The sequence below is a fragment of the Channa argus genome, chromosome 9 (assembly GCF_033026475.1).
Source record: "Channa argus isolate prfri chromosome 9, Channa argus male v1.0, whole genome shotgun sequence".
Classification (NCBI taxonomy): domain Eukaryota; kingdom Metazoa; phylum Chordata; class Actinopteri; order Anabantiformes; family Channidae; genus Channa; species Channa argus.
The window spans coordinates 12,127,469-12,149,811 of NC_090205.1; the positions used below are offsets into that span (position 1 = coordinate 12,127,469).

General features: G+C 39.5%; 2 protein-coding genes across 4 annotated transcripts; both read left to right on the forward strand.

Moving 5' to 3' along the window:
* The first annotated feature begins 1,125 nt into the window (after positions 1-1,125).
* On the forward strand, positions 1,126-8,453 carry ildr1b (immunoglobulin-like domain containing receptor 1b). Its single transcript, XM_067515132.1, has 8 exons — positions 1,126-1,404; positions 2,331-2,501; positions 3,133-3,282; positions 3,554-3,673; positions 3,763-3,909; positions 4,486-4,611; positions 6,241-7,079; positions 7,891-8,453. The coding sequence occupies exons 1-8, from the start codon at positions 1,356-1,358 to the stop codon at positions 7,927-7,929; spliced, it is 1,641 nt and encodes a 546-aa protein (XP_067371233.1). The 5' UTR covers positions 1,126-1,355; the 3' UTR covers positions 7,930-8,453.
* Positions 8,454-10,517: 2,064 nt separating this feature from the next.
* me3 (malic enzyme 3, NADP(+)-dependent, mitochondrial) lies at positions 10,518-21,397 on the forward strand. 3 transcript variants are annotated; one of them, XM_067515128.1, is made up of 15 exons: positions 10,518-10,669; positions 11,080-11,309; positions 13,692-13,825; positions 14,619-14,768; positions 15,204-15,279; positions 15,362-15,523; positions 15,687-15,790; positions 15,862-15,971; positions 16,457-16,554; positions 16,667-16,780; positions 16,858-16,963; positions 17,533-17,675; positions 18,126-18,299; positions 18,517-18,615; positions 19,320-21,397. In XM_067515128.1, exons 2-15 carry the CDS (start codon positions 11,085-11,087, stop codon positions 19,479-19,481), a joined length of 1,857 nt encoding a protein of 618 aa, XP_067371229.1. In that variant the 5' UTR covers positions 10,518-10,669; positions 11,080-11,084; the 3' UTR covers positions 19,482-21,397. The 3 variants fall into 3 exon arrangements, with proteins under 3 accessions (XP_067371229.1, XP_067371228.1, XP_067371230.1); XM_067515127.1 differs by having other exon boundaries at positions 10,529-10,697; XM_067515129.1 differs by lacking the exon at positions 10,518-10,669 and adding an exon at positions 10,787-10,805.
* Positions 21,398-22,343: the final 946 nt, after the last annotated feature.

Sequence of the window (22,343 nt, forward strand, 5' to 3'; positions counted from 1 at the left end):
TGTGCCACTGTGTCTCTTTCAGGTAATTTTGTGTTACTACAAAGTTGTACAGTGACTATTTGTGGTTGTTTTTGCTTTGACTGTCTGCTCTTTTTGTGTTTATTATTATTATTATTATTATTATTATTATTACTATTATTATTATTATTGAAGGTTTGACAAAAAAAAAAAAACAGAAGAACACTGATACTATTTTATTACACAGCCTGCAAATAAAATTGTAAATGTTTTGTACTGCGACACAGAAAGTGAACAGGACAGTTGGTTTCAAGGTTCAGAGCCGAGCTGGACACAAATGGGATGGCAAAGCTTTTTTGACAGGGTTTCAAACACACTTGAGAGCTGAGAGCAGCTCTTGAGTTTAGCTCAGATGGTTTGTTTTGTGTCTTTGGTAAAGCTCGCTGGGCTCTACGTCCTGGATAAGAGCCTCAGACATCCTTCTACACAGAGCTCCCACACCTGCACTACATGAATCATCCTGAGAGCAAACTTTACACACAGACGGATAATTAGAATATGGACGAGCTGATTTACATCGATTTACATTCATTATTCACTAATAATTCATTTATAAATCAAACTATCACCTGTTTCATATCAAAGGGGTAATTTTTGTGTGTTTTATTTATTTGAGATTGGGGGAGGGGGGGAATCTTATCCCAGCTGAGGGTTTATGAACAGTTGTGAAATGTCTCTGGACTTTGCAAAAGTAAAAGTACTGTTAAATTTAGAAAAACATACAAGCAAAGGATACTAGTGTGACAAGTGTGACAAGTGTGATGTACTGAATTATAAAACATGTAAGTTATATTTTTTACTGTATTGACGTTTTCATGCAATGCTGGTGAGTTTTATGCTTTTTTCATAAATAAGCTTATATTTATATTATTTATACTTATACAGAACGTTAATTTAGCTTAATTATAATAGGCACATAGAAAAAAGATATTGAAGAGAAAATAAAGAATGAAAGGCACAGCTTCGTAATATGCGGAGACAGATCATCCTCTTGCGGTCCATCGCTCTTCCTGCTCCTCTTTTTACGCTCCATCTTGCACCTGTCCGTGGGGGCGGGGTTAATGACGTCATCTGGGGCATGGATTGGAGGGGGGGGTGATCCGCCTCTGACGTGATCTCTGTTTGGTAAAGTAGTTCTTCAGTGCAGCTCTAAATGGTCGTCTTTCACCACAGAAAACAAACACGGACCAACATGTCACAATAGGTGAAAGGTGGGATCCCTCTGCACAGCGGCGCCTTCATGACGGTTTTTTCCACATCTTTACGATTTTTGAAGGATTTTAGAAGGATAGTCTAAAATAGAAAGAGACTGAAGCCTCTGCGGAAAGAGAAACAATATGGGGAATCTGATACTGGTGGCGCTTCTGCTGGTTCACCTGCCAACAGGTGAGGCTTTGAAGGCGTAAAAGTAAACGCGCTTCTGCCCAAAACTTTGACATTCATGTGGGTTCCATTTATAAGATGAAGTGTAGAGAAGCCACTTTGTCAAGTATTCGGAATTGACATAAATGTGCACAAGTTATTTATCGACAGGTACAAAGAGCACAAGGCGGAGTGTCGTCACGTGACTCTGGGCTTCTCTGTGTCGACTGTTTTCTTTGAAATATCACAGCAGACAGACTTCACTTAGAGGGATTATGATAACTTACTCTTGTTCGTGAAAATGCTGGGATCTTTTAATATACCATCCCTTTTAGATAAGCTTTGGCTTCGACGTACTTTTTTGTGTAAATTAAGATCAACTAAAGTGTATGATATTCATTTAAATGTAGGGGTCTGCAGACATTCCTTGAATAAATAACAGTAAACTCTACCCTTTTTAACTATTAATCCAGACAAATCATCTGCTTGTCTTGAAATAAGAATAGAGATTGTGAATTAGAGGTAAAACTATTTGTTTGTTTGATTGGTTGATTGGCTGTGCACAACAACAAAATTGCAGACATCAAACTGTTGCTTTCCTAAAAAAAAGAATCAGCTCATTAATCAGTGATAAAAAATAGTACCATCTAATCTATTGATTTAATCTTTTGACCTAAGACCTTAACTGATAGTTTTCCAAATGATTATAGGTTTTTGTCATCCGCTTAGTTTTCAATCTTTATAAATGTCTTATGATTGACAGGTGTTATTTCTACTAATGACACAGTGCACAGTTAAAGAGTTCTGGAGTAACAGGTTAACCAGTCTGGTCAGATTCTTATTTAAACAAATCAAGAGCAAAGCTATGATTTGAGCTAATTTGAACTGTGTTTTGTGCAGTTTTACAGTTTAATTTATGTCATGTCACTCTTTCCTCCCGCTTGTCCCAGAGCTACTGTCCATCCAAGTGATTGTTCCAGAGACGTGGAGGAGCACGACTCTGTTTGCATCTGTGACTCTGCGCTGTGACTACTCAACTTCAGCCAACACTCAGGATGTCCTGGTCACCTGGAGGTACAAGTCCTTCTGTCAGGACCCAGTGCTGGAGTACTACTCTACAGGTGAGACTACAGGTTGAGGGAGATTTATCATTTGTATTAATGATGCAGATGGTAAAAGATGTGGTCTTATCTGTTACCTGAATGACCCAAATATGTTTTGAGATTTGTACTTTAAAGCTGCTGTTTAAACTAGTGCTAGTATGAAACTTGAAATCAGTCCACTTGACGACCTCCTTGCTCTGCTGTAAATTTATGTACGTCGTAAAAACACATAAATGCGGATGCTTTATATTTACTAATCAAGCATAGCCCAATACCCAGTGGTTCACACACGGACCATGCAGCCAACACTTCCAAAAACTGATGCAAATGCCATAGTTTTCACCAACACAAAAAAAGTGATTTAAGAAAGTGCAGTAAATCAGTTCTGGACAGGACATCAGTATGTTAAGGAAAATCTTGTAAAATAATTAAGCACAACCAGCTTTAAACCATTGGCAACAAACATGATGTGCTGGTGTGTGATAGCTAGTCTGTATTTTATTGCATGTTTGATACAGTAGCTATTAAATTCTTATTCAGTTGTTTTAAGATTATTATCAGCAGCCCAGGCTTAAATAATGATTGAACACCACCCCCCCCCCCCAAAAAAAAAAAAAAAACGCAGTAAACTAAGCGCATTTCTGATCAGGCTATCAGGCAGCTCTTCACCTGGGCCAGGACCCCACCAACGACTGCCTCGACAAACAGCGCACAGTCCGAACGGTGATCCAGAAGAGGGGCACCAATGAGCCCACACTTGGTGCAGACTACAGAAACCGGAAAATTACCATTCAAAACAGTAAGTATTACTCTATAATGAGAACAGTCTTACTGTTAAAGTCTTTGATAAACTTAAAATGTGCTGATGTATACAGTATATGTACATTCTAGTAAGGTCAAAAGTATGTTCATTCCTACAATACAGTTCTTATTGGGGATTGTGAAAATACTGTTAATGATATTATTTAAAAAGATAAAGAGGCTAACACTGTCAAAAGATTCTGTGCTTTCTGCAGCATCACTTTCCTTTGAAACACTATTGACTCTGTTCAACGTGCCGTTGTCAACAGAGGCTGACCTGGTTATCAATGAGGTGATGTGGTGGGATAACGGTGTGTATTTCTGCGCTATTGATGCTGCCGGCGATACAACAGGGGACTCAGATCAAGAAATCAGACTTGTTGTTTACCGTAAGCCTCATTACACTTCCTTAGGAAAATGTAAAAGCAGTCGGAAATATCAGTTGTGACATGAGTAATCGTGTTTTCCTCTGTTTCAGATTGGCTGACAGTCCTCTTAATCATCCTCGGCGCCCTCTTGCTCATCATGCTCTTCTGCATATGTTGCTGTCAGTGCTGCCCACAGAAGTGCTGCTGCTACGTCCGCTGCCCGTGTTGTCCACAGAAGTGCTGCTGCCCCGAGAAAGGTAGAAGCTCTTTGTGAATTTTATAGAACTTTAAAGGTTATTCTTTTACAGATCATGATTCTGAGCACTGATCTGGTACCGGTTCTTCCTTTTTATCTTTTTGAAAATTGTATGAGATCATATTAATTTAATTCAACAGTGTGTATCGATCACATCCTCACCATTGCCACAATTATAATGAAATTTGTTCCTCCCATATTCACAAAGAATATTTTCATCTCTTCTTCTTCTGACTTCCTATAACGGTACAGGAAACAATTCTATTAGCAGCATCTTAATAACAAAAACAGGGCCGGAACTAATGTTTATTTTCATTATCTGGTAATCCTTTAATTAATCATAAGTTATCATTACAGTTTGGTGATTATTTTAAACAGCAAATCCTCACTTTTAAAGAGCTGGAACAACAGAGGTTTCTCCTCTGTCAGTTGACCAAATCCAACAAAATGTCTCATGCATTTTTCACACTAGACTAATCACTATATCTTTGAGTTGTTGCAGGATCTGTATTTTTTTTAAACAAAGGCATGAACTTTTTACTCGACAAGCAGCTTATGATGTCATATCTACTTGCAGCTGTGATGCAGCACAGGATGCTGCAACAGGCTAAGAAGGGCATGGCTCCCTGGATGAACGGCCAACCCATTTATGCACCAATCAGCTCCAATGCCTCCTCTCAGGGCGTCCCCATTATGTATTCAGGTGAGCGACACTAAACCACACTTATACATAACTTTATATCTTTATTTAATGCCTGCCAAAACTTAATACTGTGGGATTTGGTTTGGTTTCATAAGTAGGAGGTAGGTATGTAACCTAGATTAAAAAAAACTAAAACTGTGTGAGCACTGTTTCATGCTTTTTTTTGTACATTTATTGTATAATAAGCAATTAGCACAGTAATGGAAGTATTCTTGTTCCGACAATGATAATAAATAATCTTCAAAACAAACAAAAATATTTATTCAGAGTGGAGCAGTGTCAGCTCCACCTGTCAGATGGTTAGGCCAGTTTTTGTGTTACTGTGTTACAAACAAACAGAGAAATATGCAAAAATGGCCACAAAACAGCAACTAAGCTGTAGATCAGCTTAGTTGCCCTTTGTGTGTGTTCCTTACTCGTAATTAGCTTTGGATAAAAGCATTTGCCCAATTTTTAGCTTTATTTACTTGAAACTCTACTTATCTTGGTTGTGGCAGCTGGTCAGTGAGACCCAAAGTGTGAAATGAAGGGATTAAAAAGTTATTTTGAGAAGAGCGTTTAGATGTCTTGTAGCTGGTTTTTGGTTTTCTCACCACTGTTATTTGTCCCAATTTTGTGATCCAGCAGACAGTTGTTTTTAGGGAAAATACCCTGATGCACACATTTTAAATAGCTGGTTAACATATTGTAGTCTTTTAGCAGCTAAACAGACAGATATGTGAGGAGGAATTAGAGATAAAAAGAAATTAACAAAAAAAAAGGAAATATTTGACTACATTTATTAAATGACAAGTAACACAACTCATTCACAGGTCGTGATGTACATTCAGGTTCATAAATACTGAAACAGTGATATGGCTTTTGGTATTTGCTCTCTGTACAGCAGCACATTCAATTTGAAATGAAACATTAAACATGCGACAAATGTCAAGACCTTTAGATTTAATTCCAAGGGTTTGACAAAAGTGTGGAATTACTTTAACCAACTGAACATAATTATTACCATTAATACTTGGATGCTTCCAAGCTTCTGGATGAAACCTATGGACATGCCCAAATGCTGTGTTTCCTCCATCTAGATGCTTTGACAGTCTTTACTACAGCTGCAGCTATACTACCCTATACTACTTTCATCAACAGTTAGGCCATCACTAAACACCAGCGAAGTGTTATGGCGACATGCCATATGTCAAAAGTCTTGATTACTTGGCTATATGTTGTGAAAGGTTCTTCTTCAGCCTGGACAGAAATTTGCAGTCATCCACTTTGGTTGTTTTCTGTGGCCTTTGAGGCGTTTTGCTGTGGTGAGCTGCCAGTGAATTCCTTCTTTTTAAACACATCCTACCAAAAATTTTGTGCATGGAAAATGGCTGTAAGTCCTTAAAGAGTAATGCTACACTTTTGTAAAACCCCTTTTAAAATGAAGATAAAGTTTTGAGTGTTTAATTTGATTTTCATTTCGGTGGTGCGTAGAGGCCGAATACCAAAAAACGTGTAATTGTTCCTATATTTATGAACCTAACTGTAAAAATACTGTTTATTATTATTATTATTATTATTAATGTTATTGTCGAAGATTATTTAATTAAGTTGTAAACGGAAAATTACAAGTAACTGTTGTTGTTCCAGGCTCGTACTCAGACTATCCTGTCAAGCAAAACATTGCTGCTTTTCACCAGCAGCAACCCCCTCCTCCTCCTCCACACCATGTCAACTTCAGTGTACATGGCAGCACCAGAGAAAACAACCAGCTGTTGGACACCCTGGAGAACCAGGTTAGGGGCCTGGATGTCAGTGTACCTCAAATGGCTCCACATGTGGTCCAGAATGTTCTTCCATTACAACATTATCCTCAGCTACAGCCAATGTTAGCTCCTCCAGCAGTTCCCTATACACCTGGGCCCCCGAGCATGTTGTCAGCCCTGGATGGGATGGGAGTGAGAGGGACAGAGAGGAGGGTGATCACTCTGCCTCCTATTATCCAACGTGTACCCAGCTTTTCCGATCGCAGAGGTCATGGAGGTGGCCCTAGAATATCCAGTCAGTCCAGTGGGAGTACAAATCGCTCTGCAGGAGGCCCCCTCCGCGACACTCGTGGGTATAGGGACAGAGAAGTTTCTCCTCCCAGGCGGGGGATCTTACGTGACGATGACTTTGATTGGGAAACCAGGCGAGGGAGAGCACCGCATGGGGGGAATGAGCAAGGAGGCTCAGCAGTGAGGAGGGGAGAAGGCTCCAGATGGTCTCGTGACCACCTGATGGAGGAGCGGCACAGTAAAGCATCTCAGAGGCAGAGGAGCTACTCACCTCCTCAGCGTCGCAAAGGCTCCTGGAGCTCTGAGGAGGTGGATAGCAGGAGACACAGAAGAGGCAAAGGGAAGGGCGGGTCAGAGAAGCCCCCCAGCTACTCCTCCATTGAGATTGAGCCTGGGATCAACTATGAAATGAGGAACTACAACCCCCTCTCTGTAAGATCCACATATACTGAATTACATTGACATAAACTACTGCTCTGTTTTGTCTTCTCAGTTTTAACCACTTTAAATATCTCAACCACTACAGTAACGATAAATTGCCCAGATGATCCTGGATGTCTTAAAAAGTATTTGATGTGTTGTCATGCATGTAAACAACACAGGGGACTGGGGGGGGTGGTTCCAAAAGAATAAGATAACTGGGAATCTGTTCTTTTTTAACATTTGTATTTACTAAAAATTGTGCTCACATTTGAAAAAATGGTTTTAATGAGCTAGAGAGTTGATTTTGCTCCTCATGATAAAATCACCAAAGTACTGATCCTTTAACAAAGATGTGGTTCAAAGACCCCTGTTCTCAGTGCAGCAATAGCAGTAACTGCCACAGGTTATGTTTTTCATTCAGCTACAACAACGCACAGTAACTTTTCTTCATGTAATGCAGCTGTGGGTTGAGGATCTGTGGCAGGACACTACAACATCTCCTTTTAGGCTGATGTTCTGTGAAAAATGTGTTTATTTTCCATATTTGGCTGAAACAACCACAGTCTACGGTCATTAACTAGTAAGTAAGGTTAGCAAGGGTCTACTATGCTTTACAAGATATTAACTTTATTTTATAAATATATTTTGAAGGAATTTTGTTGTGTTATAAAAGGGTTGGTTACTTATCAGCAAACAATAATTTGTTTAATTATGTGTAAAAAGCACTTCTTCGTTCCCCCTGCTTGTGTGCGTTTGTGTGTGTCAGATCGTCATATCTCCTTTTTAACTTAACATTGCCTCTGGTACTTTTCACTCTTAGGATCGAAGCTCTCGTAGCGGCACCAGTGTAGTGATTTGAAGCATTTCTGACCTTTATCCTGAAAGTTTCCAGACCGGTGAAAATGAAGACAAACAGTTGGTACCTTAATCTTTTCAGTCAGCATGGAAGAACATAGTTTTTCTTTTATTGTAGCGAAACCTGAAAGTGTATGTCACGGATTTACCTTTACTCTTTAGGCACTGTATGTAATTGTAATAAAAATATTTTGTATATTTGTACCCTGCAGTTATATTTATCTCTGTGTAATTGATGTGTGTGATTCCTTTCCTGTATGTGTGAAATGTAACTTGTGTGTTTTGCTCTGGTGATGGATAAAATGATCTGTCTACACCTGTTTATATTTGTCTTTGCAAACAAATGTCATGCATGTTTTTGTTTGTTTTGTTTTTTTTTTGTATTTTTGCATTGTGTCTTTTTATAAAAAATCTGTATCAATTCAGCATTGTTAGACAGCAGGGGAAAGGACATAACATGGACATTTGGAGCTATCACTGTAGCATTTATCAAATGTTTTTTTTAATAAATTTTTTTTAGATTCATTCCATATGGAGTAAGAATTTGTTAATGTCTTTATGCGTCATGTTTAAATGTGTAATGGTCCTGAACAGACAGAAGTGACAGTGAGAGGTTTGAGAAGCTGTGAGTACATTAAATCTCAGACTTTATATTAGTAATTTTACATTAATGTAGGCTAGTATTAAAATAATGATGCCAAAAGCTGTGTTCCCTTTTTTTTTTTTTTAATGTAACTGCCTTGGGACAGAAACGCATGTATCCCCTGTAAACAATGTGTGACTTGTTGATATCGTCAAATCAACATGCGAAAAATGATCCGCTGTGGCGACCCTGAACTCACGGGATAAGCCGAAAGGACAAAAAAATAATAATTTTATGTGATAATAATGGCAACAATATATTAATGTCATAAGAAGTGAGGTTGTCTGACTTGTGTGTTGCTACTGCACTGCTTTGTTTTATGGAGTATTGCAGAGTATGTAGATACATAGCCAAGAACCATACTTATTTACAGTTTTCATGCACATACATTTTACATACATAAAGTATTTATTTTTTGGTGCCAGTGGTTCAGTTGGTAGAGTGGCAGCCTATTGACTATAGGGTTGGAGGTTTGCACCTTGATCTTTCCGAACACATGTGGAAGTGTCTCTAGGCAAGACACGGAACCCCCAACAAGCCATCCCCAGCTGTGCAGTGCCGGTCCTGGGCCCAGTAGAAATTGGGGAGGGTTGCATCAGGAAGGGCATCTTGTGTAAAAACTCACCTACAAAACATATGATCCACAAATATGGAAGTACAAAATACTAGTACTACATGTACTACATACTATAGTATGATATAAATCCTTGATAAGAATCCAGTAGCATATCCAACAACTGTCAAAGGTGCAGTTTTTGTGAGGTGACCACTTTTGAAGAAAACCTGGTTGAGAAATAGAAGAGATACTGGTCTGTAATTCTCCATAAGGGAAGGGTTGAGAGATGGCTTCTTAAGCAGTGGGGTAATCTGGGCCTGCTTAAATGAAGTGGGCAAGGTGCCTGTCGTGAGAGATCTAGTAATGATTTGTGTAATGGCTAGGAAGAGTGTGGGTGCAGTTGTTTGCAGGATTGTGTAGGGGATCGAATGCAGAGTACAAATGGTAGGATGGTTTGAGCGAAGGAAGGTGGATGTGTCGTCCTCAGTCAGAGTGGAAAACAAGTGATGCACTGTTAGATGGAGCTAACAGGATGTCTCCATCTGGACTGGAGAGCTAACTTTGAAGTGATGGCTGCCACCTTGTTAGTGAAGAAGGTGGCAAAGTGAAGATTCACACAGAGCAAAAACCAAGTCAGTCTACAACAGCCCTGTAAACAAAACTTCCAATATTCCATTTTGGACAAAATGTGAGTCGCTGACCCTACTGTATTTGTAATAGAGGTGTTTTTGATCTGTTATACAATACGAAGTTTCAAGCACTGCAGCACATTAGTGGAGAGGTTAGTGCTGCAGCCACACAGGTAGAAGGTTCCCAGTTTGAATCCCCCGCTGGCTACTGCCTTTCTGTATTTGTTCACCCTGTGCTGTTGTGGGTTTCCTGTGGGTACTTCAGTTTCCTCTCACAGAAGAAGAGGACATGCATGTTAGGTTAATTGCCTAAATTTCCTGTGGCTCCAGCCCCCCAGCGACAGTGAACAGGATAAGTGAACAAGATGATAATGCTGGTTGAAGCCGAGATGACACACGACCTGCAGAGATTGTGTTGAGACACTGTCCAGCAGATGGAGACACATGGCGTTGATGTGAAGTGCAGTGTACAGATGGTTTTCTCTTTAGTGTTTCAGTGATATTTAGGTCAGTGCATGACTAAGTAAAAAGTTTTTATTTTTAATCTTAGAAAAAGTTGCGGGTTTTATGAACAATATAAATGCAAACAGCAACATGGTTCCCCCAAATCTGTAGAAATAATTAGTCAGTTGTGTTATCCTATATGTTATTCACAGTGAATAATGTTTAGAGTGCAGATGTTGAGCTGTGTTTACTGTATGACAGAAGGAAGGAGGTAGGGCCTGGGCCTCCCCCTCGGCCCCCATGCTGCTCTGCGATTGGTGGCCGCAGAGCTTTGAGAGGCTGAGTGGCTGGGGAAGGGAAACGGTCCGTGTCAAAGGCTCCGGCATCAGCTGTTAGCAGTCGATTCTCCCCAGTCGAAATCCACTGATAAAATAGATCATTAATAGCAGCACCGGGCTCAAAAGCGCCTCAGGTGTGTAGCAGACTCACGTCCTTTACAGGTAGGATTCATTGTCAATTAGCTCCCGGCTAGGTAGCATTAGCAGCAGCAGCGCAAGATGTTCCATTAGGAAAACAGCAATTATCAGAAAGCCTGCAGGAAGCTAAAGGTGGCTAGCGGTGCTACTTCACACAGTTGGGTTTTCTCAGCAACACGGATAGTCGGCTGCACTACAGTCTACAGCCCTGCGTCACTTTTACATGATTTATGTGTTTTATTAGCTGTACATTTAACGTGACCTGTGAGCGTAGCACCCGTTTTTTATCAATGTGACTCGGTTGCTGTGAAGCTAATGGGCCACTTTACTTTGACAGTCTTGCTGAGCTGCACACACAATCCTACAGTCATAACTTACTGGGTTTTTGCTCCACGCTTGTCTGCAGGCAGCATGAACTCTCTCCCAGGAAGAGCCGCACTGCTTCTGTGCAGGCGGACGGCAGCCGGAGGGATGGGGGTCCTCGGCGGCTCCTCGCTTCACCCTGCTGGCGGCCTGCCGGCGGACAGGGCCTCTTTCCAGGCTGTGCGGGTCTGCCACTCAGGGACGAACCGCAAAAGCAGCGTCAGCACCAAGAAGCGGGGCTACGACATCACCAGAAACCCACATCTCAACAAGGTGGGCTCCCCTATGACACATTGTGGCATTTACCAGAGGGCAAATCTACATCCATATTTACCTGTTCCAGTTATTCTACATGATGGAAACATTTTGAGTCTTCCCTAGTTGAAGGTGAGGGTGTGAGCTCACCTGTAATAAACGTGAAGACAAAATCCTGTGTTATATTCATATATAGTAAACACAGCCCTTTTATTCTTGTAAGCGTACTTATAGACCTGCAGCTAATGATCATTTCTATTATTAATTTATGCAGTGGCTGTTTTCTTCATCCAAAAACAAACCATCTAAAACCAAAAGATAATTTACTATAATGCCAAACTATAAAACAAATATTATAAACAAAAGGCCAACTAATGAATAATCAATCAGCATGCTCTGTTTTTTTGGGAAGTGTAGTTTAAGTCGCTACATGTCATTTTTTGTATCTTGCTTGATTCTGGTGGTGCATTACATGGATGTTACCCAAATACACAAGTCTGTATTTATTAGTTCCATAGCCACAGTCTCATGGTGATGCACTATGACCAGTGTAGAAAAACACACATCGTGAGCCCCCTGCACCACGTTCTGTAATAGGGTACCACATAAATCAGTAAGGCTTTATAAGAACCCTATAATGCTGTAGCCCCTATCTTTGTCAGATAGTTGAGAAGTTAAACTCCCCACATACAGGCCTCATCGGAGCTTTGTAGTTTTCTGTGAGCTCTCTGTCACTTTAATTAGTTCAGAAAATCATAATAGTAGTACCTCTCAATATTAATATTTGTGTTGTCAGTGTGGAAAAGTGTCTTTTCAGAGTCAGAAAAGCAGAGTTTGTCCCACAGCTGCAGCAGTTTGCACTAATGGTGTCATAAGTGATCTGAAAAACCTTCACCAAGTGATATTCGCTTTAGCTTTAGTGGGATTTATTGCTTTGATTTAGGCTGATAGAAGGTCGGGCATAGTTCCTTCCCCCACTGATGCAGAATCAGCAGTTACGTGCTGACTCACAAGTCAGCTCGGTGCAAAAAGTCAGGAAGTGTAACAAGTTCATGTGAGCCCACAATAAATAATGAAATGGTTTGAAATTGACACAATGTTTTTCACCATTTCATTAAAACATATAGAATTTTATTAACCTTTATATATATTTAAAAATAATTTTTACTTTTCTATCAGTGGCAAGTTTGAATCTATGCACTTAATTTTTTTCTTGCCAACCAGTAAACTGATTCCAGTAATTTCATGTATTTAAAATAAAGCTCCTAATCATAAAAACTGACATGCTTGGAGCCATTAAAAAGGTTTAAACCTGTAGGAGGTGACACCTCTCTTTTTTCCCATTTTCTCCCTTTGTCCTTGTATTAAAAGAGAGCGTGCACTTTTGGTTAATTACCATTGCTGGTTAGGAGTGTCAGCCTTAATGCCTTACTTTAGTCCTGCTTTACCTCCTCGCTGTAATGGGTTTAATTAAACTCTCTTGATCTGTGACTTTGCGTTTGACTCTGTGTGTATTTAAAACAAGGTGAATAAGCAGAAATTATTTAACATTGTTTGGATGAGAGCTTTTTGCCATCGTGTTTGTTGTTGTTTTTTTCCCCTTTTTGTCGACCTCAACCTTTTGTTGTACTGCTAAAATAAAGCTGTGTAGTGTTGCTCTGTTCAGCATCGCAAAAAAAAAATTTTTAATAGAAAAGTATGCCGCGTGTGCGACAACTGCAGCCACAGTGGTTCTAAACCGTAGGCACTGTAAATATCAAACACCGTATCACATTTCACAATTCATTCTTCCAGCATGAATAATTTACTAGACCAAGGGCGTGTTCAAGAAACGCTAAGACCACAGTGAACTGCACTGACTGTGAAAGGCCAGTTTAGCCTCCATGTGAGTGTTTCCATTGGCATGCAATGATCAAGAGGAAACAGAAAGAGATAAAGCAGAGAGGAGGAAACAGAAGTCAAGCTGACAGGGGAGTGAGTTCAGGCTCTAAAACTATTGGACAGAAAAAATAGATTAAAACTCACACTCCCCTCTGATCACCCTGTGGGAAGCTTGCCAACATGGAGACGGTGGAGAAAACAGCAGTAGGCCTCACCAGAAGGCAGAGGTGTACAACACTGATTACCAATAAAGGCTAGGCCTCATGTTGTTCACTGCTCTGTAATTAACAAATGGTAGGACTTTTCGGAGCTGCCTTTGTATTTATGATTGTCTCCAAAAACAGCAAGTTATTCCTCTTTGGGGAAAAAATCAAAGCGATCACTGCATTTGGGTGTGGGCTAACTTCACAGCATGATGACTAACACATGAGTCACCGTGGTCTACATTGTGTAATTTCTTATTTAGTTTTTGGAGTTCAAATTGTAGTATTGTATAACTCCTCCTCCTCCACCCTGCAGGGAATGGCATTCACTCTGGAGGAGCGATTACAACTGGGCATCCACGGCCTGCTGCCCCCCTGCTTCCTTTCCCAGGATGTGCAAGTGCTGCGTGTGATGAAGAGCTACGAAACCCGCACCAATCCTCTGGACAAGTGAGACATTGACAATTAGAGTACATCATGCTGAAGCAGCATCACTCAAGACTATCACACTGAAGCTGCAGCTGCCTTGGAACAGGCTCTATATCTAAGCTGTTGGTTAAATCTTCTTTACAGTGTCACATTTGTTGCCAGTGCACCATCAGTAGTTGTTTTTATCTTTCTTCTTAAGATTATACTGTTACATCAAAGGGTTATAAAAGGGCACCCAGCGGCGTTGTAGTTGAGACACATACAGCTCCTAATAGCTGCACTTGACTCCCATTTTCATCTCTTTATTGCCCATCTACATTTACATTGTAAATTGTATAATGAACAAAAAGGCTTGTTTTTGTATACGCACTTCATCAGGGCACTGCCTAAAACCGTGTTATTGGTCCATCACTCAGCCTTTATTTGTAAGATGGCGAGACAGTACAAATTTAAACAGCAAAATAACTGGAGACTAATTCAGTAGGCCATAAAAACCATTATAAATGAAATTTAAAAAAGCAATACTGTTTGATGCACTTGACAAAGACAGATACACTGATGCAAACCCATAAAATGCTGCAAAAACACTGAAAATCTTTTAAAAATGAATACAAAACTGACAGCACACCAACATTGGGGTTTATGCAAGTGGATATGATGCAGGGTTTGCAATAATTTTGTGTTTTGATGCATTCAGATAAATAATTAAAATGTGGGAATATACCGTATGTAGCACAGTTACATTTTAATTAGAGAAGATCTTGCAGAATTCTAAAACAGAAATTGCAAGGTTTTGTTGATTTCTCTGTCTCAGATACATCCTGTTGATGACGCTGCAGGACAGGAATGAGAAGCTCTTCTACCGTTTGTTGACTTCAGACATCGAGGAGTTCATGCCCATCGTGTACACTCCCACTGTCGGCCTGGCATGTCAACAGTACGGACTCGCCTTCAGGAGACCACGGTGAGTTGTATCACATGTAATGTGCACTGTGGCATTTTCATTCACACTTTTAATTTTCATACATTCGGTTTGAGTTCCTATGCAGAGGACCACTTTCAGGTTTTGATTAATGAACTGCAAATTACAGCAGAGAAAATTGTGGGTTTCTAATTTTTGTTTGTGAAATGGTAACAGTTTGGGTCCATATCTGTCTGTACAACTGTCCTTGCTATTTAGCATCTCCAATCACAAAACTTCAGTGTCTTGGCTGCCAACTATTCACTTATTCTAACTAAAACAGACCAACAGAGGATTTTTGAGACCGGATCTGTTTTTTTGTTGTTTTTTTTGGCAGACAGAAATACAGTCTAAGACACGTTATCAAATCAATTACACTGCCAATCTTGGCTTTACACCGCGAACATTATTGATATCTTATTAACTACATGTTTACAGAGGACTCTTTATCACCATCCATGACAGAGGCCACATCGCTACCATGCTCAACTCCTGGCCTGAAGAAGACATAAAGGTTTGTCTCTGTCTTTACACATACACAGAGTGGCTCATTACTGTGAAGTTATTAATGTGTCCTCATGTTTGTCGCTGTGCAGGCCATCGTGGTGACAGACGGGGAACGCATCCTCGGCCTGGGTGACCTCGGCAGCTACGGAATGGGGATTCCTGTTGGAAAGCTGGCTCTCTACACTGCCTGTGGAGGTGTTCGGCCACAGCAATGTCTCCCAGTGCTGCTAGATGTTGGCACTGACAACCAGGTGAGTGTGACCTCAGATCAGGTTTTATGAGCTTCATATCTGCCTGTAATCAGTCACTGTTTCATATCAGACGAGTTTAGAGAATTACTGATGCAATCATTTACTGATTCATGCAGCTAATACAGAACTTCTCTCTTCTATCATTTTATTATATTTGGTCCAGACTCTCCTCAATGACCCTCTGTACATTGGACTGAAGCACAAGAGAATCAGAGGAAAGGAGTATGACGAGTTGATCGACGAGTTCATGCAGGCCGTGACAGACAAGTAAGTAGAAACAAAGATGCAGAAGATGTCCAGCAGATCCTCATGTCTCACTGGTCACTGTCGTCCTGCAGATATGGAATGAACTGTTTGATTCAGTTTGAAGATTTCGCCAACAGCAACGCCTTTCGCATCCTTAACAAGTACAGGAATCGATACTGTACCTTCAACGATGACATTCAAGGTACTTTCTGCGTCTCCCATGCTAAAGTTACCATGATGTTGGCAAGAAATTAAGAACCCTTTTAACATCAAAGATATTGCCGATGACATTCTTCTCAGGTTTTCTAATATTCCAGTATAGAAATACACCATGTACGAAAGAATTTTAAAACATAGCAAACCAAAAATATAAGATTGGATAAAAAGAAAAAAATATCCAAGAAGCACAAGCAGATCAAACACTGCACTGTATAATCAGACCATATGTTTGTCATTACTGGCAAAAGCCATAAAGGTATCTAATCATAAATGTGAACTGGGTCATATCTGGAAGTGTTTGCCTGAGATTTGTTTGTTGCTAAAGATTTAAGATTTGCTTCTAAATGGAGGTAAATCAAACACAACCACAGAATGAACCTACATTTGATTAAAATTATAGTCTCTCAATTTTGCTGTTGTATACATGAATTGGTAAAGTTATCAGATACATTTTTCTTTTTCATGCAGGCACAGCCTCAGTAGCTGTTGCAGGAATCTTGGCTGCTCTGAAGATCACAAAGAATAAACTGTTAGACCACACTTTTGTGTTCCAGGGGGCAGGCGAGGTAAGACAATTTGTTTTCCACGATTTTATTCTGTTCCAAAATAATCCTTAATCCCTGAAGGATGAGACTGTGCTTAATTTTATTTATTTTTTTTATTTTATTTTTTGGCCAGGCTGCTTTGGGTATTGCTCACCTGATTATGATGGCCATGGCCAAAGAAGGTGTAACTAGAGAAGAAGCGGCCAAAAGGATTTGGATGGTGGATTCAAAAGGCCTTATTGTAAAGGTAGTGTGTTTATCTCTGTTTGATAATCTCCAAACAGGCTCAAAAGGAGTTAAAACATATATTTACATACATTTTAGGGAAGAAGCCATTTGAACCACGAGAAGGAGGAGTTTGCCCATGATCACCCACACATTAAGACCCTGGACGAGGTGGTGCACACCATCAAACCCACAGCTATCATAGGTGAGTTTAGCTGGAAGGAAAGAGATATAGTGTGCGCAGGGTTTCCTCAAGATGTTGTAGTGCTAAACATCATGACACTGAACATTTGTTTTCAATGTCATTCATTAAACCATTTTATAACCCACATTGTTTCTTTCATCCATTCACGGTTTTACCTGACCAGTTGTGGAAAAACAGAGAAACTTGTTGAAGGTGAATTTTTTTTAACCTCCAGCTTTGATCAGAACAATAACAACCGGGTAATTTGCTATAAATCAACTAATTCACTCTGTTTATTTACTTGAATGCCTCATAGTTTTGCAAAGATTTTAAATGTCAATTTATTAATGAAAATGTACACTGCATGTGCAATGAACTGGAACAGCTTTGTAATAAAAACTGTTTCTAGTTGTCACCCTCTGCGTTTTAGATTAGAGAAGAAAGTCAAGATAAACAGATTCAGTGATTTTGCTTACAATAATTGACCCTTGCCATATGAATCTTACAAATGGAGGCTGTTGTTCACATCATGTGAATAACTTCTGCTGTGAGACTGTTGGATTCACTTGTATTGTGTCCTGATCATGAAGGAGTGGCTGCTATTGGAGGAGCATTTACTGAGAAGATTATCAAAGACATGGCGTCTTCCAATGAGCGGCCGATCATTTTTGCCCTAAGTAATCCAACCAGCAAGGCAGAGTGCACAGCAGAGCAGTGCTACAAGCTCACAGAGGTAAGGTGCAGCCTCGCTGGAGTGTACTATATGCAGATTAGAGATACCGTAATCAGAATAGAGTAGGAAAGCTTCTAATTGATTAAAATTAGTTCTAAATTCAGGTACACTGTTAAGTTATTTCTTACTTTCTGTGTTTCTAACCCAAATATATTGTGTGTACTGAGGCTGTAAAACAAGAAAATCCACTTCATGCAGAGTTAGGAATCTTTTTTAAAGTAATTGCATACGTGGTGGTCCAGTAAATACATATACCAATGTTTCTCTTTAGAATCCACAGTGATGATTGTTTAAACATGCGGTCTTGGAGTAGTAATGTGGAGCTGGTGTTATTGAGTAGTACCATAACTCTATCGCACTGGAGTGATTTTTAAAAAAAAAATTAACTCTAAGGCTATCATTCCTTATCATTTATCATTCTCACTCCTTGTCTTTATACTCTGTGATAAGGGCCGAGGCATCTTCGCTAGCGGAAGTCCATTTGACAAGGTGACGCTGGCCGACGGACGTTCTTTTTACCCCGGGCAGGGAAACAACGCTTACGTCTTCCCTGGAGTCGCTTTGGGCATTATAGCCTGTGGAGTGCGCCACATATCTGACGACATCTTCCTTACCACAGCAGAGGTTCATTCGTACACATTGTCCCATATATCCACATGTATTTATGCAGATCCGATTTCTAACCCTAGAAAAGTTACACCAATTTGATTCATAAATTGTTGGTAATGTACAGTAAGTTCTTTGTTTGTTTCCCTCCTCCATACTTTAACCCTTATTAATTAACACAGATAGGGTCAGAGTTAAAATAGTGAAATATTAACTTTATTAATTTGTCTTTCAGGCAATAGCTGACATGGTAACAGAGGAGAATCTGGCTGAAGGACGACTCTATCCTCCTCTCAACAACATAAGAGAGGTGTCCTTCAAGATTGCATTGAAGGTAGGTTAACTTTCCTCGCTTTTCACAAGTAAGTAAAACATCAATCGTTACATGTAAAATATGATCCCGGTATATTCTGGAGTAATCATAATGGATTACTGGGGTAAAAAAGAAAACAACTGATCACAATATCAACCAAGTTTTGTTATTTATTTCTCCTAAAAAGTACAATAATAGCTTCTGTGTTTTTACATGGCAATTACTAAAGATATAACACATATATATTATCAGCAATAAACTCTCAAAAATCTGTTTTTCCAGAGATGATCATAATTGGAATTTGTGCGTAGTTGATGTTGTTTTTATAAAACAATACTTTGTGCTGAAATTTGTGCACTATTCTTTTATTTGGTATACATAAAGTTTTACATGTAAGACATAACAGCTGTGCACTGTTCAGATGTACAGAGAGGATTAAGTAATGTATTTGTAAAATGTTCACACTTTTGTAAAATATTGTTGGTGTACTGAATTTTTTGCCTTGCTGATCTCAGGGCAGAGAGGAGATATAAACAAATAAAATACTAATTATTGCTATTAAACCTCTTTCATTAGTATAATTTATTTAATACATATATTAGATATAAACAAACAACTGCTGAAGGCTTAAGAGTTGAATAGTCCATTTTTTGTTTATGGTTTATGACTAATGATCATGTCTAAAAAATTGTTCACCACAAATGTCTTATTTCCCCGTCTGACAGGTTGTCGACTACGCGTACAAACACAACCTGGCGTCGGTGTATCCTGAGCCGAAGGACAAGGAGGCATTTGTGCTTTCTCACATCTACAGTCCTGACTATGACTCCTTCAGCCTGGACACATACACCTGGCCACAGGAGGCCATGGCCGTCCAGGACGTTTGATCGTGCTCCTCTCTGACTCTGTCTCTGCTGCAGTGGTGTCACGCACAATTTATGCTTTGCCAACTGTGCAAATGATTTTTTGTTTTTAATGTTTCCTTTAAATATGAGTGTGTTTCTGTTGATTGTCACCCAATGTAAAGTGCTTGTTATAAATTTAATGGCCACTATTCAGCCAGCTTAAAACACTGCATAATACAGTATACGTTTAGGATTCTCCGTTTCAACTTTTCATGTGCAAGTTGTGTTTATTTTTCAGCACTGTACTATACTTTGTTTTATTTTTTTAATCATTTCTCTGAAAAATATTTATAGCCACACAAATATCATATCAGTCTAAAATATCATAAGCTAATCTACATGTTTTTCATTAGAACACTGTCGTGCTCAGTGCTTGCAGTGACTCCCAGTCTTCTTTGGAGAGAAGAATCTCTGGTGCATGAAGAAGAAAGCAGTGTTTTACAATAACGTGCAGCTTTTTCTTTTGTCTTGACATATATGAAGGTTGAATTGTTTTGAAACTTAAGCTAGATTAAAAAAAAAAAAAATCTTAACAGCTTAACTCGGTGCCTCTTTCTGTGTGACCTCAGGACATCCTGGCTCCATATTATAGGTTAATATGACCGGAGTTTGTTTAGTGGGTAGCAGAGATCAGAGGGGTGTCCAGAAAGCAGGTTTAGTGACAATTGGTGTTTGTTAATTCTCAGTTTCTCTCCAGTTCCAGAAATAGAAACTGTCTTACTGTGGCCAATCTTAACTTTGTGAACCTAAACCACTCATGTCTCTCCATCTCCCCCCCACCTGTCAAGCCTGAAGCTGGCTACAAGCCTAATTTTCCTAACACTGTCAGGTTGAAAATCAGTTTGTGACCTTAATGATTTACGATCAATCATCAGTGTCTCTTTGGACATTAAGACAGCTGTCAAATTGCCAGTCAGTCTCCCTGCACTGAAATATTCACTGAACATTCATTTAATCAAACTGAATGTTCAATGAATGTGAAAATGTAAATTTTAGATAGAGAAGATACAGATCAGCGAATCATTTCACATTTGTGATCAGTCACATTGTTGGAACTTTTCTAGCACAGCAACATGTATCATAATGGAGATTGTGAAATGTAGTGAAAATGACCGTAACTGCATGTCAGTTACTTCGTTTAAATTTACTACATATATAAAATATACATTTGCTGCTGAAAATAATTTTAATTGTAAAAAGAGATGTCACCACTTTTTTTTTGTTGTCCTTTCGGCTTATCCCGTGAGTTCAGGGTCGCCACAGCGGATCATTGTCTGCATGTTGATTTGGCACCGTTTTTACGCCAGATGCCCTTCCTGACGCAACCCTTCCCAATTTCTACCGGGCTTGGACCGGCACTGCACAGCTGGGGAGGGGAATGGGCTTGTTAAACTAGAAAATTGTTCAACTGTAAATTTCCAAAATTATTCAGACTGTGAGGTTGATTTTATCAGCACACTGTCTCAATCAGGTTTCAGATGAATATTTCTAGATTTTAAATAGAACATGCATTATAGCTCCATTGATGACATCTTTTTACATATTACACTGACTCTTAAATGTATCAGATTTTCTGGAACTGCAAGTTTCCATTTTGGGGTTAATTCAAAGTTTATTGTTTAATTCAGAGTTTGTTAAACCTGCTTTCTCGATCAGGTCCTGACCTCATGCCCGTCGCTGTTTCTTCCTCACTCCTGTCAATGTGTGCTTGTTTTTACCTGCACACAGGACTGGAAACACTCCTGAACAGCCTGTATTTCTGTTTTGTTTTCCTGGTGTGTTTTCCTCCAGGTATACACTCCTACAAATCATGATGCTCTGCAATGTTTAGTACCAAGACACACCTGATGCTTTGAAAGGGAGAATCAACTTTTTAAATAAATTTGTTTGCAAAATTATTTTGTTGGTTTTTAGTTATGTATTTGAAAATTTTTGTTTTACAATAAAATATAATCTCTTAGGGATTGGATAAGCTGTGTTGTTCAACAGAACCCAAAATGCCTCACATGTCCTGTTTTGCTTGGGGTCTGCTGCTCCCTGCTGGTGGACCACAAGCTGTTACATCTACATGTATGATTAACTCTAACCCTTTACACAGTCTGACTAGAAGCAGTACAATGTAAAGAAGCAGTTACATCAGCCACTACCTCAACTTTCTAGCCACTATATTAAAACTAAGCCAAACAAAGCGGCCAAAAGATAAAGATTCGTCTTATTTGATGTCAAATCAAACAATACTTAATGGAGCCCCGAAAAGAGCATGAGAAAAACAACCAATACTACTTATACATCTATATTGGGTCTAAGGATTTAGTTCACAGCAGCTTTGGAATAAATGTAATAAATGAGCGTGAAATTTGGCGACTGTGGCGCAGGAAGGTAGAGCGGTTGTCCACCAATCTCACAGTTGTTGGTTCAATCCCCGGCTGCTCCGGTCACATGTCGAAGTGTCCTTGAGCAAGACACTGAACCCCAACTTAGCTGCTCCCGGTGAGTGTTGGCCAGCTGCATAGCAGCTCCCCCATCGGTGTATCATTGTGAGTGTGAATGGGTGAATAAGAAGCAGTGTAAAGCGCTTTGAGTGCCAATAGGTAGAAAAGCGCTATATAAGTGCAGACCATTTACCAAATTATTGCCTAACATCAATGTCTAACTGAATGAATGTGGCTGAATTGGAGCAAATCTCTGCAGCCAAAGCTGGGGGAGACTGATGTCGGCATGTAGGAGACTGGCATAAGAATGAGATAATCTATGCCATGTTGTGTCTGTGTGTTCACATATTTCTAAACAAATCGTTTCATTTGTTCAGGCACACATTATATAGAGAACAAAATGTTTTTATCC